At 41.2% G+C, this 18221-nt stretch overlaps 2 protein-coding genes across 2 annotated transcripts; one reads left to right on the plus strand and one right to left on the minus strand.

Annotated features, from left to right (window-relative positions):
- Positions 1 to 3556: 3556 nt before the first annotated feature.
- On the minus strand, positions 3557 to 6545 carry arl3b (ADP ribosylation factor like GTPase 3b). The gene is made up of 6 exons (XM_010749441.3): positions 6405 to 6545; positions 5762 to 5905; positions 5541 to 5657; positions 5399 to 5449; positions 4364 to 4549; positions 3557 to 4268 (listed from the first exon to the last, which is right to left on the minus strand). The coding sequence occupies exons 1-6, from the start codon at positions 6405 to 6407 to the stop codon at positions 4221 to 4223; spliced, it is 549 nt and encodes a 182-aa protein (XP_010747743.1). The 5' UTR covers positions 6408 to 6545; the 3' UTR covers positions 3557 to 4220.
- Positions 6546 to 6575: 30 nt separating this feature from the next.
- On the plus strand, positions 6576 to 18221 carry sfxn2 (sideroflexin 2). The gene is made up of 12 exons (XM_019263809.2): positions 6576 to 6973; positions 10553 to 10786; positions 11069 to 11239; positions 11334 to 11432; positions 12396 to 12471; positions 13814 to 13899; positions 15509 to 15569; positions 15666 to 15732; positions 15826 to 15875; positions 15946 to 15995; positions 16089 to 16136; positions 17477 to 18221. Exons 2-12 carry the CDS (start codon positions 10632 to 10634, stop codon positions 17574 to 17576), a joined length of 963 nt encoding a protein of 320 aa, XP_019119354.1. The 5' UTR covers positions 6576 to 6973; positions 10553 to 10631; the 3' UTR covers positions 17577 to 18221.

Genomic DNA, 18221 nt, shown 5'->3' on the forward strand with positions numbered 1-18221 from the left:
ATGCAAGCTGCATGTGTGTTTGAGACATGATAGCAGCTTTGTGAAGCTCTGTGCTTTGAGCTATATGATGTTTAGGAGGTATGAATTTTATTTTAAAAAGACATTTCACTCAAATCCACCTCCTCATGGTGGCGCTTACAGGAAAAGTCAGAGGATCACCAAAGTCTTTAGGATTTATCCTCTGGGGACCATGAATGTTTCTACAGAATATTATGGTAATCCATATAATAATTGTTTGTTTGAGTATCGAAACAAATGAGTATTTTTTGCAATTTAGTGCAATACCACTGTCGTAAATATGGACAGTTGTACACGTGTATTTGTTCCACTGTCGTAAATATGGACAGTTGTACACGTGTATTTGTTATGATTATATTACTTACGACCAAAAACTAGTGAAACAACTTTGCTAACAGCCAACAACACAAGACATCAGAGGGAAAAGTAGAAAGAATTTTCTCCATAAAATATGATCCAATTTCACTAAAAGTGAAAGTCGTGAGTTGTCAGTTGTCAGTGAAATAGTTGGTGATTGTCGACTTAGTGTCATAAAGTGTTATTTACTTTTCATGGGTGATCGTACCCGGAGCATAAAGTTAACATACTGCAGAAACAGAGGTATGAATGAATGACAGAGACGCCATTCACCTGATTACAAGTCAGTGTATCATCAAAATAAATTAATTTAATTGAATTTTTATGGTAAAAGGATTACACAATGATGGATCAAAATGGTGGACTGAGACCAACACTGCCATCCTTAGAGCCACACTGCTAGCTTGGAAAGAAATCTTCTGAATCAGCTTCCTGATTCACAAAGACTGTTGTAGTTTTCCAGATTGAACCTGTACTTGCAGGAAGGATTGGAATGACTGCTCATGCTCTGGTTCAGAAGAAATAGCACAAAGCTCCTGTTCAGCACCTTTATGTAGAAAATGCAGGTCATGTGGTTCCTGTTGAACAAACAGAGAACAATAACTACAGAGATACATTTGGGTGAGTATTTCTATTTTTTTTAATTTTTGGCAAAAACCAGAGGAAAAAGGATAGGGGATGTGATCTGCTCCCAGCTTTGCCTGAATAAGCAATAAATGGATCCAAGCCAGCTCCTGACTGGGCAGGAAGGTGATCAGACCACTGCTCACGAGGGGCTCTCACTGTCCAACCACACGAACCTGTGATAAAAAGCCAAAAGCATTACAGATCTCAATCCAGGCAGAGCTGGATGCTGACCTGAATTAGTCAAACAATTAGACATTATATTTCAGGGAATGACTGTAAAGATACAAGTGAAGCATTGTTACATTATGGAGCTCACAAGGTCTTCAGGATCTCTCCTCTGTTGTTGCAAGACAAGTTACAACTTTAACATTAATATTGCTGAGCTCAAGTACCTACAAGAAGACGACCACAATCCCTCACACCCATCTAACATGCAGACAACACAAAGTTTCGCATGTACCTGCAGCCCTGGAGCTGAATTAGGTTTGTGCATTCCAGTTCAGTTGGGAGAGACAATCCAAGCTGCACAGCTTCTTCTGCTCAGCCTCAAGGCCATGAGGCACTTCTTACACAAGCAGGTGGATACAGCACCACCTGCCTGAAGCTCCAAACCAAATTTAATTTAACAGAATTAGTATTTTGCAGCTGTTATTCTGTTACAACCCACACAAAATACTATTCAGAATCAGAGTATGGTTTGTTGCCAAGTAGGTTTTTACACACAAGGAATTTATCTTGGTGTTTTTGGTACATAACAAACATTAATATAAGAAATGAAGTACTAAAAGATAGAAATATACCGGTATGTACCGTTTGTGAGAGTTCACAGTGTGCAGAATATTTAAAATGTGAAAGATATTTATCAAAACATAGTCATCCAAAAGGATGTTCAATAAAAGGTGGGTGTTAATGTAACGTGTAGGTCTTCGTGGGTGGAGGGTGAGAGTCCTGGGCCGTGTTCATGAGGCCAGTGGCAGTCAGGAAAAAGCAGTTTTTGTTTGTGGTGTGAGGTTTTGATCCTGATGCACCGCAGACTCCTGTCAGAGGGGAGTGACTCAAAAAGTTTGTGTCCGGGTTGGGAAAGGTCAGCTACAATAATTCCTGCACCCTCCAGGTCCTGGAGAGATGGAAGATTAAACCCAATCACCTTCTCAGCAGACCGAATGACACGCTGCAGTCTGCCCTTGTTCTTGGCAGTGGTAGCAGCGTATACCAGATGGTGATGGAAGAGGAGGATGGACCTAGCGATGGAGGTGTAGAAGTGCACCATCATTGTCTTTGGCAGGTTCTTCAGCTGCCACAGGAAGACCATCCTTTGTTTTGCTTTCTTGATGAGAAAGCTGATGTTCAGCTCCCACTTGAGTTGAGATCATTCCCAGGAAGGAGAAAGGCTGGCTCCTTTCTGAGGTCTACAACCATAACCATCATATTTAGGTGTAATGACTCAAAGGTAAACATGCTATCAATCATCGAGTTATCCATAATTTTGGAGGTTGTTCTGCAAAGAATAGAAAAAACACTTTTCGACTGCACAGGTCAGTGATTTCCAAACGTGGATCACAGCATCCTCCTGTCGCAGCCTAAAAAGTTATAAGCAATTTTCCCTTCTCTGTTTGAATCATTGTAAGTGCCTGAAGAGGGAAAACTGTACAGTATATCGAGTCTGAAGATTCATTATTGCCCTCAAAGACAGTAAAATTTAACTTAGAAGGTCACTATCACTAGAAAAAAAGCAAATATTGGAGTTTTGTCTCATTTATTAACCTGGAAACCACCTTACAACCCATTATATTCAACCACAGGTATAGGTGAATATTTCTGTCATTTATATGCAGAAAAAAGTCCTAAGTTAAGTTTTAGGAGTTTGTTAAGACAATGTGGTCTTCACTTTGGGCCTCTGTCACTGATTTAGAGAGAAATTATTTGGTAGAGTTGGTGTATTTGAGTTAATGTGTTGAAATATTCAGTCTACATGCCATACTGGTCCTTAGCTAGTCAGATATCAAGTTTCTTTTCCCATCACGGTACGATCTGATCATGAATTTAATGCTCAGTTTAATTCAATAGAGCTGCTGTCTCCCACAGAGGCCTCTCCACACAGACTCGGTTGTTGTCACGAACAGCTGACTCCACCTGCTACTGGGTGTGTGACCACTCGAGTCTGCTAAGATTGACAAAAACAAAATGTCCCCACATGAGCTGAGCAAAGTAAAGTCTATGGGCGCAGGAAGCAACTTAATTCAATCATTTTTCTGATCTTTTTATTCACATACAGTACCTTCAGTTCTGGACAGATTACATTCAAGAATATCAAAACAGAAAAAAGAAAAAAAAAGCCAAAAGAGTGAATTCCCTCACTAACCCAAAGAGCACAAAGAAATGCAGTGGGACGTACAGTTCATATACCTCTGTTAAAAATCTGCCAGCATATATTAGATATGCAAACATTATAGACTACAAAGTACAGCATCGTAACTTATACTCTATAACATGCACATAACGTAACATATGAACACAGGGCTATTTACATTTGATCAAAAAAATGCAGTTCCTCTTAACCATTTTAATTCTCTTTTTTAATTCTTTTTTTTATACATATTAACATGTACAGTATTATTCTTTAATGGGGAGAGAGTCAGAACGTTTTCTCTAACATCCTTGAAATCACACACGTCACACCGGTTGTTGTTTGAAAGCACTCTACACTCTACTTCACCATAAATAAAACAATTACAAAAATATACCTCACTTCAAACAGAGCCATAGCAGGAAAAGCGCTTACAGCCATCGTGGAATGATAAAAAACAAAACGAAAACAACATCACCACATATGAGATGGAGGAAAAGATGTAGTGAAAGAGCGTTTACGAACGCGCTGAGAGACGATGGTTTAATGGGAATGTTTGAGGTTGTGATGGTGGGTGACGTTGGTAGTCTGGGTGGAGATGGGGGTTGATTTCCTGGCATGGGTTCCTTTTGAAGTCAAGCCTCCGTCCTCCTTTGTAGAGGCTAACGTAGGAAGATGCGTTGAGATTAGTAAACGTCAGCGATACAGGGATGCAGCGGGTTAAAAACTCCAAGTCCAGGTTGGATTAGTAGTGTGTTTACATTCACAGGTATATCCCATCGTACTAAGGCTCAGGAGGGTGCAATGTGTGTCAGTGTATGTGTGTGTGCTGCTGCCATTCCTCCTGAGTAGTAGAAGACTAGAAGCGAAGCTATTTTTTCTTGGAGTTGACGCTCTTGCAGACCCAATTCATGCCCTCCTGAAAGTGAATTTAAGAGACACAGCAGCACGGTGAGAGGACAAGAAAAACAAGGTCAAAAAAAAGAAAACAAATGGCTCAGATCGTGCACTCACCTGAATCCCCTCACCAGTGAGGGCGGAGCAGGACTGGATCTGCCACATGCGATCCCGGATGGTGTGCAGATTGAGCCCCTCTGCGATTTCGGAGGCCGGGGCAGCTGTCAGCAGATCCTGCTTATTTGCAAAGAGCAGCACAGGAACGCCGCTCAACTTCTCTTCATCCAACAACTCAGCCAGCTCCTGCAACACACACAAACATCTGTTTATTATACTGAAACACACACACACACACACACACACACACACACACACACACACACACACACACACACACACACACTGTCACAGAAGAAGAAGAGACTCCAGAGATTCATGTTAATAAAAAACTGAGCTGTAGACTTGAAACTCTTCTGTTTTCTTTTCATTCCTGTGAGACGTGCTAAAACCATAACAAAGAACACAAAGGCAGTGACAGGCATTATCACAAATGTTTATTATATTATTATATATTTATTTAATTATTAGGCCTCTGCATTGAAAGGACTTTATCTTCATTATGTAAAATAAAACATTTAAAAAGCCTTTATATTCAAATGTTGTCCATCTCATTTAATAGTGAGTAACCTAGCGACAACCTCCGTGGCTGTGGAGTGAAGCCAACGCAGAAGTGCGAAAAACTGCAGTTCCTCAACCGTCCACTTGAGGCTGGCTACAGAACGAGTCAGTCTTCATAAGCCCCCATGTTAAAATGTCCAACTTGACAGCAGAAATAAACATGTTTACAGCCTGGTACAAAAAAAAACAGCTTTCCCCATGCATGAAAACTGTACTAAGGGTGATTTTTTATTTAACTAACCCATTCAAATCATATTAAAGCTTAAAGTTATGCATAATTAACAGTGTGGCTGCTTTAAATATTTTCAGTCAGTCAAACAAAACAGGAAATTCAAAAGGAAGTCTGACAAAATGTGATCACTATTTTGTGACATTTTGTAGACAAACTGATCAAATCAATTAATTAATGAGAAAATAACAGACAGTACATGCACAGAGCAGACACTGGCACAAACTAATACATATTGTACATACCTGACCCGTTTCCTCGAATCTCTTTCTGTCAGCGCTGTCGATGACATAAATCTGAAACAAAATCCTTGTCAGCATGTGCATGAGTTTAAATGATAATTTACAGATGAAAGCTGTATATTTTGGTGCACCAAGCTCCACTCACCAGCACATCTGTGTTTTCAAAGTAGTTTCTCCAGTAAGGCCTGATCTTCCTCTGGCCTCCGATGTCCCAAACATTCAGTTTAAAACCCTGAGACTGGACGCTCTTAATGTTGAATCCCTGGAGTGGCACACACAAAACCTCAAGTGAGTTAAATAGAGGGATGGCGATGCTTGTTGTATTATGTCTGTTTGGTGGTACGTGTATGAAACTTTCCTCCAGACCTGAGTGGGGGTGATGTGGCTGATGTCCTCAGATGCCAGCTGTTTTAGCAGGGTGGTCTTCCCGCCGTTGTCCAGACCCAGCAGCAGTATCCTCACCTCCTGGTCTGGTGTGCTCTTTAGCTTCCGCAGGATGGACAGCAATCCCTGCAATAATGAGCAACAACAGCCTGGTGGTGTTTACTTTGCCTTGCACTGTTGCAGCTAACCACCATGATGCATCCCTTCCTCTTCATCCAGCCTCCTCACTTACAGGCCGTGCACGATGAGGAAGACTGTCGGTACCCATACATGAGGACAATAACAACAACAGCGACTCCTGTGAGCAGTTTGCAACATCATGTTTGATTATCTTGAGCTTTTGCGGGTTAGTTTGTTTCAACGCGTGGGCTAGTTGACGGCACGCAAAATTGGAGCTAAACGCAGCTAACGTGCTAAGCTAATCTCCCTTGATAACGTTAAGTGAACGAAGAAGCAACAGGGCAGCTTTAGCATTTTAATGTTTTTTTTTAACGGAAACTCACGAACAGCGGCGGCAGTTAAACACAACTACAACCAAGCGAGAGCCACCCGAGGCGAAGAAACAGACATTTTCAGCTTTAACTTGGCAATTAAAGGGCTAATTATTGCGATAAATTAAACTCACCATCTTGTTGCCTTCTCTCCTGGAGACGCCGCCGAGGGTTACTAAGGGGCGTGACGTCAGACGCACGGCTTACGCACACCCGAGGGTTACTAGGGGGAGTGACGTCAGACGCACAGCTTACGCACACTCTGGAGCTCAGTTAGTTAGCGTTAGCCGCCTGCGAAATGTGTCAAACATAAGGCTGAGGATAGACGCGCATGTTTCATATTGTGCACGGCCCTCACTCAGAGATGTGTGCATAAGTCACTGCGTGCGCATGTGTTTGTTTTTACACGCTACACGCAGAGAAAACACGTTATTTTCGGCAGTTAGCTCGTTAGCATAGCTTAGTTAGGTTGAGTTATAAATGAGCTCTAAACTCAAATTCAGCTCACATCTTGACTGTTTTCATTGTTTAGTCTGTATTAAAGTAATAAAAACGCACAGTTTGATTTTCACCGGTTTTCACGTAGGGTGCTGCCCCAGCTTGTGATTGGATGACGACATGCCACGTGTCTTTACTATGCCACACGAGCACATTTGATTACCTGACAGGTTGCTCATTTGGGCGCTGGAGGAGTCTCACTAAGGTATGTTTTTCCTGTGTCTTTCTCTATAAATGTGTGTCGACCTGCTTCAGCTTTCACTGTGTGCGCTTGTTCCTTGTTTCTGCGGCTCTTTGCAGAAGTCAGACTCGAGCTGGTAACTCGAGTAATCAGTTGCATCACTCTTGAGCTCTGACATGTCTTCACTCTTTTATGGTCGGTAGACTGAGCACAAGACCTCACAGATCAAGATTCAGTTTCGTGTTAGAGCACCTGTCCATGTGATTAAAACACATGCTGTGCACGCACAAGCTTTACAACTTGATTGTTAACTGATTTTGGTGGTGCTTATCCAGATGCCTGCTGTGCTCAGGCCTGCAGATCCAGTTTGTCAAGCCTTTTGTGAAGCTTCTGCTAGTACCTCCAGTGTGCAGCATACAGCATATAGTTCATGTGTTTTAAAAACCAGTGTCAATTTACCTTCCCCTACAGCGTAGGGCTGCAACTCCTATTTTCATGATAAGTTAGTCGGGTCAAACATGTCACAAATTAATAAAAGCTGTTGTTGATTTGTTTCCTCCTGGAGCTCAGTTTGGTGTCTTTAAGTTGCTTGTTTTGTTTGACCAACAATCCACAACGTAAAGAGACTGAACTGACTATTAAGTGGAAGAAAACCAGAAAATCCACATATGTAAGAAGCAAGAATCAGAAAATCTGATAATCTAAATAGTTGCAGGTTAACTTCTTGTTGATCGACTGATCGTTGCAGCTTGAGATATTCAGTTTGCTGACATGGAAGAAGAAGAAATGCACATTTTGGAACCTGTAACGTTTTTATGGGATTTCATGCATTAATTATCAACATAGATGCAGGTTAATTTTCTCTTGGTTAATTGAATAATCATTTAATCTCTAGTGTGATGGCTCTCAGCTCAGACCTCATTCCTGTGTTTATGAATACATACATTTCTTCATACAATTTAAAAAAAACCCAAAAACATCAGTTTGTAGGATTTAGTGGCGTCTAGCGGTGTAGTTACTGATTGAAAGCACCTCGCGTAACATCTCCTTTATTAGGGGTCTTCTTGGGGGTGTGCTGTATGTAACTGCTGTGAAACAATCAGGAAATAACATTTTATTTCTCTGATTAACAGACTTTTTCGATGCCGGTGCTCGCTCACTCTCATTCACTGTCTACGTCTCTCGACCAATGCTCGCTTTCTCTCTCAAACCTTCAGACAAATTACACTTCTTTGTGTCACTATTTTGCAGCATAAATTGTGAGCCAGACAAAGATTTAGATGCAATAAACAGATTCAGAACACAACAGGTAGAGCATTAGAGGTTAGTCCATGAATCCACCTGGATACTTTTAGTTTCAGAGACGTGATTGGCGGCGGCAGTGTGACGTCAGGCTGTGTTTTTCCAAAAGTTGGATCCAGTTCGACTTCTCCTACGCAGGTTGCCACGTTTTTTTGGCGCACACTCCTGCGGCCCAGACAGCTGCAGCCAAAACACACTACCTGACTCAAATGAATGGAAAAACCTGCGTTTTTGCTGCAGTGCCGGATTCTGTCTGAGTGCACCTTTAGCGTGAAGGATGAACTACCTTGGCCGTGAAACGGGTGTGAAACACGAAAGGTTCTGTTCAGAGCTAGTGTTTAGTTTGTCCGTTTTGAGCCACTGTAGAAACATGGCAGACTTGGTTGAAGAGGACCTGCAGTGTCTGTAGGTGTAAGATTCTGTGGTAACAAAAACAAAACAATTCTTAATTCAGGTAATTATACGCTAATGAAACTATACTTATGAATATTATACTCCATTTCTGTCATATTCCTTAAATAGAGCCCTCTAAATCTGAAACAGCGGATCTTTAAATTGCAAATCTGTGAATCAGAAAGCATCTGCAAACTGTCAGTGAAGATACTTCAGCTGTGTTCATTTCAGTTTCCTCACCAGGAACAGCAGTTTCATCCTATAAAGCCAGCGCCAGTGTTTTTTTTTATTATACATTCTTACATGTGATTTATGACTCTATAAGTCATAAGTCACGTGTGCCCCATGAGGTTCAGCAGGCCTTCACCCTACTTTCTAATCAGACGGCTCCAGAAACAATCCAGTTCCAACCAGTCTGAGCCTACAGAGATTACTAATATATCCCTGTCCTCATATGCCCTTTATTTACAAAAGATTAAACCACATAGGGCAGGTTTATGTTGTGAGATTTCACAGAATGCCTACAGTAAATAATTACAAACATAATGATGAAGATGCACTGTGGGATGTTTGGATGGTTTGGGCTGTGGTCAGCAGGTTCTGGTTCCTCTGGTTGGGTAATAGGAAGCAGAGTGCTGAAGCTGCAGAAACCCAAAATGACAACCTGTGGAACCATTTACCAGGATGTGGTCAATGATTTCTAGAGGAAGTTTAGCCCTTGAGAATATATGGGGAGGAACAAGAGTTTGTGTTTGTTCAGGGTTGTGTTGGGTCTGAATCCAAGGGCACACATTAGCAAACAGCAAGTCCAGCAGCTGTGGAGAGAGCTGAACAGATACAACTCGGTGTGGTACATAGAACAGCAGTATGCCGAAGACCACTGGGTCACAGGGTTGAGTGAACTCATGCCCACCAGCCTCACCAAGGTTCAGTGTGAACATGGGTACTTTAGGGATAGAACTAGTGATTTTAGTCAAGTTTAGTCTACAGAACCCAGTACTCACTTTTAAGAGGCAGAAAAAAAGAGATTGTTTGGCATCTCTGCTTTAAAAATGCCTAAAACAATTAATATTCCATCCATCCATCCATTTTCTTCTGCTTATCCGGGGTCAGGTCATGGTAGCCTCCCAGTTGGTCATGACCTGAAGACCTCCAAAGGAAGGCATCCAGAGGGCATCCTAATTAGATGCCTGAACCACCTCATCCGTCTCCTTTCGACACAAAGGAGCAGCGGCTCTCCGAACCCTATCTCTTATTAATATTCTTATTGTTTTGATTGACTAATCGTTTAATCATACATGCACAATTAAAAATATGAAGAATAACATTAAAAAAGTCACTGGACTTGTTGAAGTTCGATCAGCTAAGCGATTCATTGACTGTTGCAGCTCTGGTTGCCTTTGCATATTACACAAACTACAAGTACTGTAGCCACCACAATTTTAGAAAAATAAACTTCTCATGGTTGGTTTAAAAAGCCCAAGATGACGAATTCAGATGTCTTTTTTTTGTCTGATCGACCATCTAAAACCCAAAGAAAGGTAGAAAATCCTGACATTTGAACAGCTGGGGGCATCTGACAAATACAAATGACAACTACTCAAACGATTAATCGACTATCAGGATAATTTGAGTTTCTGTTGAGTGATGATTAAAAACACACACACCTGTGGGGGTTCAAAGGTAAAGCCGTCTGACCTCTGTGACCCACAGAGAGTCTAAAAAATCTTTTAAACCTACATCAGCTCAAACCAGACCTGGCTGGTTTGACAACAAACATAAACCAGGTTGTGATAAACCGACAAGAAACATGCATGTAATTCATTAATTATTAGTATGTGTATCAGTACAGCCAGGTCAGTCTTTTAACATTTCTTTATTCTTTTATTATTTTTCTGTTTTCTCCAGGTTTCAGCTGCAGCTGCTGATTAACCTTTGACACTTTGAACTTTTTAATGCATCAAGTTGGGACGGCTTTTTAACAACAATGGCTTTGAGCTCGTTCGACATTGACGCACCACGATGGGATCAGTCCACGTTTATGGGCCGACTCAAACACTTCTTCAACATCACAGACTGGCGAACGGCGCTCTTACCTGACTCACGTCTGGATGAGGCCAAAGCTTTAGTAGAAAGCTGCAGGTAAGAAGACAGAAATACAGAGGCTGTAACTGTCTTGTGTAACTGTGGATAGTTTGGCAACCTAAAACATAATGTCATCTTCATTTCTGATAATATCAGAATCTATCAAATTCTAAAGGTTATAAAAGTCTTAAGTGTGTGAGATACATTTTTAGGTGCATTTTCCATTTTCTGCCTCATACCCTGGGGTCATCTGCAAGTTTCAACATGAAAAACTTATGCATGTAGTTGATGGTTTGAAAATACTGTGTGTTCAATATGAGTGTTTCTGCTGCTCTGTAGGGCCGGTACCACCCCTCCCGGCACCACAGAGGAGCAGCTCCACTATGCTAAAAAGCTGTACGACTCAGCCTTCCACCCAGACACGGGAGACCGTATGAACCTCATCGGCCGGATGTCATTCCAGGTGCCTGGAGGCATGGCCATCACCGGCTTCATGTTGCAGTTCTACAGGTAATGAAGGGGAGCAGGACAAGCTGCTTTATGACCATATCCTTCAGTTTCACAGAGGAAGCTTTTAGAGGTTTCATAACTTGTCTGTTTCTAGGACAGTTCCTGCTGTGGTGTTCTGGCAGTGGGTGAATCAGTCGTTCAACGCTCTGGTCAACTACACAAACCGTAATGCTGCCTCCCCCATCACTCCCAAGTAAGAATCCATAATGTCCATAATCCTGCTGTATTGTGACTCACCTCTTTAAGACCTGCACCTCACTGCGTAGATCTGACAGCAACATTTTGTCTGAATAAGTTCCAACACAAGTCTGAATGTAATATTAGATTAACATAAAGACAGTAGCACCAGGTTAAATACACAGAGAGAGGTTAAATATGCATATTGTTCGCCTATTAAGAACACTATAAATTTACACTTACTAGTCCAACAGCAGGAAGACCAGCACAGCGTCTGTTTTTCAGCCGTTTATTTCATAAAGCTCTCACCAACAACTAAAGGTCAGTCCCAGATTTACTCTTGTCTGGCAGCTTATAGCTCAGTCATTCCCTCTTTTTCTCTTCTTAGCTTCTTCCGTTGACGTCCCCTTCAGTCTTTTCACCATAGAGCCTGGTCACCTTGCCTGCTTGCCCAGCTCCAGTTCTGGCACCACACCGTCATTAACTAACATTAGCTAACAGCAGCTACAGTTTACAACAGTTTACTTTACTGTCCTTAAGGAAACTGTGCAAATCCCAGAGAGGTTCAGGTCAACCAGAAAACATTTTCTCCATAAAATATGATCCAGTTTTACCAAAATCAGCTAAATCGTTCGTGTTGTGTGACTTCTTGTGGGTGATCATACACCATTTACCTGTTTATAAACACAGTTAATAAGCCAGTTTTAAGAAATGTGGGACTAAACAAGGGTCACAATTTAACATCTTATCATTCACCATGAGAAAAAGAGTCCAAAATCCATCACTATTGCAGCCTGTGAGAGGAAGAAAACACTCTTCTTCATTCACGTCATTAAACTTTTTCACTTTCTGCTGAATGAAGCCATGAGGGTCATTCAAGTCTCCTCAGTCTGAATGACAGAAAGCCATCACTTTAACAGATCGAAGTCATCAATGTTGCACATTTCTTGTCTGAAAAAGGTTTTATTGTCTCTCTCAGCCAGATTGGAGTCGCCTACTTTACAGCAACCAGCACAGCATTGGCAACAGCGGTCGGACTCAACCTCTACACAAAGGTATAGACACGCACAGACTCTTATTCACACGACACTGACCGGTTACTGTACCTGCACAAGGTTTTTAATGAGTGCAAACTCATCTGGATAATTGGAGACACTGAATGACTCGGGTGTGTTTCCTGTCTCATGTTCGCAGCAGCAGTAGCGCTGCTTTTTAAAACATTTTTATTATTGTGGGTATTGACTACAATAGTTCTTTTTCTAGGGATGTTTACAGGGGTTGTAATCTACTAGATGATATAAACTGATGTAATGTATGCATGGTAATCTCATAATAAACTAGACCAGGATAAAACTAGTAAGTAGACCTTGAATTAAGTTTTGGTTCGTCAAAATACTGGGTCCTGATTCTGTCTCAGTGGGATGTAGCTGTTATTAAAGAGGTGCTGGACACTTAGACATGTTTTTTGAGCTGTAAACTAAATTAGATGACTGCACTGTGATAAAACACATCAGAGCTGGTGTTAATATTGACATCCATGACTGTTTTAAATCATCCTGAACCTTGCAAGGTCGGTGCTGACGTAGAGTCAGCTGTTTGGGTCTTGTTTACGTCATGACATTTCAGAAAAGAAAAGATTGTTAACACCCTTCGGAACAGAGGTGGAGGCCCTCCTCCCCCTGCCTCTGTCCTTGAGTGGGAATCTGTCAAACTGGTGGCATGGTGGTGTGGTAGTTAGCACTGTTGCCTCACATCAAGACGGTTCCTGGTTAAAACCAAGGCTGGGGCCTTTCTCTGTGGAGTTTGCATGTTCTCTCGGGGTACTCCGGCTTCCTCCCACAGTCCAAAGACATGCAGGTTGGAGTTGGTGTCTCTAAATGACCTGTAGGTGGGAATGTAAGCAGTTTATCTTTTTACTTAGAGATAAAGACACATTATTCACAAGAATTTACACTATTTTTCTGCAAATCCTCCACTGGGTTATAAAAACCACTGGGCTGCAGTCTTTCCCTTGATGATGATCTTGTGATAAACAGCAGGCCACGGCTACATACTAACACTCCCACACAGACACTGGAAAGCCTCTCAGCTTACAACACCGGGTACCACAATAAACTTTTACAAAGGGCGGTGAATGTGCTCTTAGTGCTGGCTAAATCACCAGCAGACAATGTTTCCAGCACAAAACGCGGAGGCTGATGACTGTTTGCTCTGACTACCAGCTGTCTCCTTACTACCTCTGTCACACAGTATGTAGCCATGAGGCCACACTTTGTGCAGAGGCTGTCCTGTTCATGCTGGAAAAAGTGTATTTGTAAATTAGAATGATGAAATTTAAATCAAGGATTGCATCTTTTAACACCTGATTTTTGTTTCTGTCTCAACGTTCTCCTGCAGAAAGCTCCTCCTCTCGTGGCTCGCTGGGTCCCTTTTGCAGCGGTGGCGGCAGCTAACTGTGTTAACATTCCTATGATGAGGCAACAGTGAGTCCTGCTGTGTTACTGTTTGAACTCCTAGGAAATGTATGTGAAGGCAGTGAGGTTGTATTGTGCATATTTATAATGGCGAGGAAGTGTCAGAGCCTGAAAGATCCTAATAGAGGGGTAAGACGTCTATTAGCAAGTCAAAACTGTCGGTCAGGGCTGTAATCATGTTGGTGGAGGCCAAATTTAAATATAATGTCTCAAAAAAGGAATTACAAAAAAATATATATACATCTAACTTTATTTTAGCTGTGCTAGCAGTACGGCACTAGAGATAACAATGTCAATATCTGAAATATCTCAATAGCTATTTGATAGATTGCCATAAAAATCTGTACATTCATGGTTCCCAGAGGATGAATCCTAACGTATCTACCTCTAGCGGCACCAAACATAACCAGTGTACAGACTGGTAGGATTGTAGGAGCTACCACAGCTGCCAAAAAAAACAAACACCTTACCTGACTGTACACCACAATTTGCTGCTATCCTCCAACCCTCCAGTACAAAGTCGGCACACAGCCAAACTGAGGAAATGGTCAGCAATATAGCACTATTAATATAGCAAATTAAGTTAACTAACTAATAACCTAAATCTTGTTTATTATCAGACTACAGCTGTTCTTTTTTTGACGGACACCGTGACCGGCTGCATCAAGCAGCAGAGATCAGATCGAGCTTAGCTGGCCAGAAGTGAGATACAGAAACGGCACAGAGAATGTGGTCGATTTTTCAAAATAAAACACCCCGTGCAAACTTGCAAAAACAAAAAAAAAAGGAAAACAATTTAACTACGTATCATGTTTACTCATGGTAGAAGGACATAAATCAAGGACAAATGACCAAATCTGAGCAAATGAATGAAGTCTTGCAGGCAAAATGCTCTAAAATGCTCCTGGTGGGATATGAAGCCATGTGGAGGACAGACCAAAACAGCGTCACAGAGTCTTGTTTAAATCTTGTTCTGTATGTTTTCTGTAACACTCTTCACAGTAATCGACCTCGTGGAGGTTTTACCAATGTCCTTTTTACTTTAATTAAAAGGTCCAGTGTGTAGGACCTAGTGGCAGCTAGCAGTGAAGTTGTGGATTGCAACCAACTGAATACTCTCCCACGCATCACCCTCGCCTTCCAAGCATGTAGAAAAAAAACCCTTGCTGCAAAATTCACATCAAAAGCAAAAGTCCATATCTAGATCAGTGTTTGGTTTGTCTGTTATGGGCTACTGTAGAAAAATGGTGGACCCGGAAGAGGACCCGCTCTCACTGTAGATATAAAGGTCTAATCGTGAGACAAAAACACAACGATTCATATATTCAGGTTATTATACACTTCAATTCCTGCAAAAAAAAATACACACTCAACCTTTAAACTTCTTTTAGTTTTGTGTTGAACACACCCTGGAGCCTCTGTGTACTTTTACAATGAAGTCAAACAGATTGTTTAGATTAGATTATACTTTATTTATCCCACTGGGAAATTCACTTGTTACAGCAGCAGAAAGTGTAATATACACTTTACAGCTAACTAAGAAAATTAAAAATAGAGTTATATACTGTAAAAGCGTATAACACAGTGTACTTACATACGTGGTTTCTTTTAATTTCAGGGAAATTTTGAATGGCATCGCTGTGACGGATGAAAATGGCAACAAGCTGGGTCACTCTACGGTCAGCACTTTCATTTATTTTTGAAACATGAGCACACTAATTTTCCTTTTACAGGTCATGAACTCTCTTTTAAATCTTGTTTTATCTGTCCTGTAGAAAGCTGCAGTAAAAGGCATCACCCAGGTGGTCGTCTCTCGGGTCACCATGGCCGCACCAGGAATGAGTATGTAAAAATTATAATGTATATATTATATTGTGTGCTTCCAATTTATCCTTTTAATTTCTTGACTTTAAAAAAAAAATCCTTTTCTGTCAGTTATCCTCCCCATCATCATGCAGAGGCTGGAAAAATACAAGTTCATGCAGGTCAGACCTTTACCTTCATTATCTGTTAAAGTCTCCGATGTGGCTCTGACATGAATCTTTGTCTTCACAGAGAATCACGTTTCTCCATGGACCAATTCAAGTGATGATGGTGGGAGTGTTGTAAGTACAGAGGGTCGCGGGGATTTCAGTGTTCTCAGGAGCTTCTCACGGTGGAATAAAAAAACTAACTTTTGTTCTTTTTTCTTTTTAAAGTTTGATCTTCATGGTGCCTGCTGCCTGCTCTCTGTTCCCTCAGAGATGGTAATGAACCTGTTTCTGTCCTTTCACCTGCTGACACATGCAGCTTGTAAGGGATAATGTACAGGGAGCGGAGGGGTCTTGAATCACCCCGTGTCACAACAATGACACACTTGCTGTACATTGTCTCACTTACTACACATTACTTACCAAAGATTTAAAGCAACATTGGGTAGAAATTGGCGTTTTTGCGATTAAGCGTCCCCAGTTTCAGAGTGTAATATCACCCGTATTTATGTATTTGTTATGATTATATTACTTATGATCAAAAACTAGTGAGTTGACAACTTTGCTAACAGCCAAACACCAAGCAAGTTTAACAATACAAGACATAGCAGCCAGATAATATTACTAGTACAGCAGCAAGAAACCCAGCTTGGTGTCTTTCAGCCTTTTATTTCATGAAGCTCTCGCCAACGACTAAAACCCGGTCCCATATTTTCTCTTGTCCGGCAGCTGCTTCCGTCACTTTCTCTTCTCAACTTCCTCCGTAAACATCCTCTTTGGTCTTTTCTCCTCTGTCATTGCGTCCATAGAGGCTGCTGATCACAGTTACATTACCCGCTTGCGCAGCTCCGCTCCCTGGCCGGAGCTAACATTAGCTAACAGCAGCTACAGTTGGCAGCAGTTTACTGTTCATCAGAAAACTCTGTAAATCACAGAGGGTTGAGGTGGAGCCATAAAATAAATATATAAACCATAAAACATGATCCAGTTTCACCAAAATCAAGGAAATAGTTGGTAGTGAGACACCATTCACCTGATTACATGTCAGTGTAGCAGGAAAATGATTTAATGATTCTGGTATTTTATGGTAGAAAAGTTACACAATGTTGCTTTAAATAAAATAATATTATGGCCTCTGCTGAACCATGTCCACTGTATGCTGTAACTGACCAATCAGAATGGAGTATTGAACAAAGCCTTATAATAAACACAGAGTTAGAATAGCATTGTTGACATGATGGACAGTTTAAAAAATATATCAAAATCGATGCAGCATAACCAGAGATAGTGTTTATTCCAAACCTTGTGCCTACATTACCCACAATGCAACTTTACCACTGACAAAAGTATATATTATATGAAAGATTGTAGGAAAGGTTAAGGACCACAGTATGTTGTGCATAATTAGTATCTTTCCTTCCCAGTTATATTTGTAGATTTAGTTGTTGTTTTACCGACACAGTTGTGGTCTCTGCGACTCATTAGTAAAGTTTCCCACAATTTGTTTAGTCTGAGTCTTTCAGCATGAGCAAACAAACCAGCAATTTGCTTGTTTAATCAAACAAAGTACATTCTAACCATGTTTCTCTTCTTGTCCTTCTCTTTCACTGTACCAGCTCGATGGCGGTGTCCAAGCTGGAGCCCGAGCTGAGAGACTCGATCAGGTCTCAGTATGGAGACGCTGTACAACATGTCTACTTCAACAAAGGCCTCTGAGGCTGAGAGGGATGATTAGCATTAACCGTTACGACACGCAAGACCGGATACATGCGTGTTTATGTCATTTGTCTTTATTTTCTGATCATAGTCGTCTTCTAATCAGTGTTTAATGGTGGGAATTTTTTTAGTCAATCATGTCACTTTTCCTGTTTTGCTGCATACACTATGTACTCCTGTTGAGAAACCAAATGATCTCCTCTCAGGAACAACACATTTCTTTGTCAGATTCTTGTTGGTTTGTCCTTCATGGTGTGACTCGTCTGTAGTTTTTAGTGTCTTAATATCGGAAAACGCTCTCAAACGGTGTCTGCCGAGCTTCCTTTCAAACGGTGCCTTCTACAAAGCAGCAGGAGCAACAACACTGCTGGATTTTCTTTTTCAAACCAATATCGAATTTACTGTGAAACCAGAGAAGTACTTCTATGCATGAGGTGAAACGGTCCTTCAGTGCAGTGTGGATGTTGTGAGATAAAGGTGGAGGACACTGCCCTCTTCTGCCAGAATGGAGGTAGATGTATTACGACTTATTGGCACAATTTATCTGAAATGTTTGCCGGTCGAATCACCTCACTGTGTAAACTCAGTTTTGTGCCACAATTCTCCATATAAGCTGGAATTAAACCACAAATATTTGAAATTCAA

The sequence above is a fragment of the Larimichthys crocea genome, chromosome XVI (genome assembly GCF_000972845.2).
Source record: "Larimichthys crocea isolate SSNF chromosome XVI, L_crocea_2.0, whole genome shotgun sequence".
Classification (NCBI taxonomy): Eukaryota; Metazoa; Chordata; class Actinopteri; family Sciaenidae; genus Larimichthys; species Larimichthys crocea.

Excerpts from the sequence above, each read along its gene's own strand:
- arl3b (XM_010749441.3), bottom strand. Across the intron at positions 4,550-5,398 it reads GATTCGAGGAAACGGGTCAG|GAGCTGGCTGAGTTGTTGGA; the intron begins GTATGTACAATA and ends TGTGTGTTGCAG. Across the intron at positions 4,269-4,363 it reads TCACTGGTGAGGGGATTCAG|GAGGGCATGAATTGGGTCTG; the intron begins GTGAGTGCACGA and ends ATTCACTTTCAG.
- sfxn2 (XM_019263809.2), top strand. The coding sequence starts at position 10,632 with ATGGCTTTGAGCTCGTTCGACATTGACGCACCACGATGGGATCAGTCC. Across the intron at positions 13,900-15,508 it reads ATTCCTATGATGAGGCAACA|GGAAATTTTGAATGGCATCG; the intron begins GTGAGTCCTGCT and ends TTTTAATTTCAG. Across the intron at positions 15,570-15,665 it reads ACAAGCTGGGTCACTCTACG|AAAGCTGCAGTAAAAGGCAT; the intron begins GTCAGCACTTTC and ends TCTGTCCTGTAG.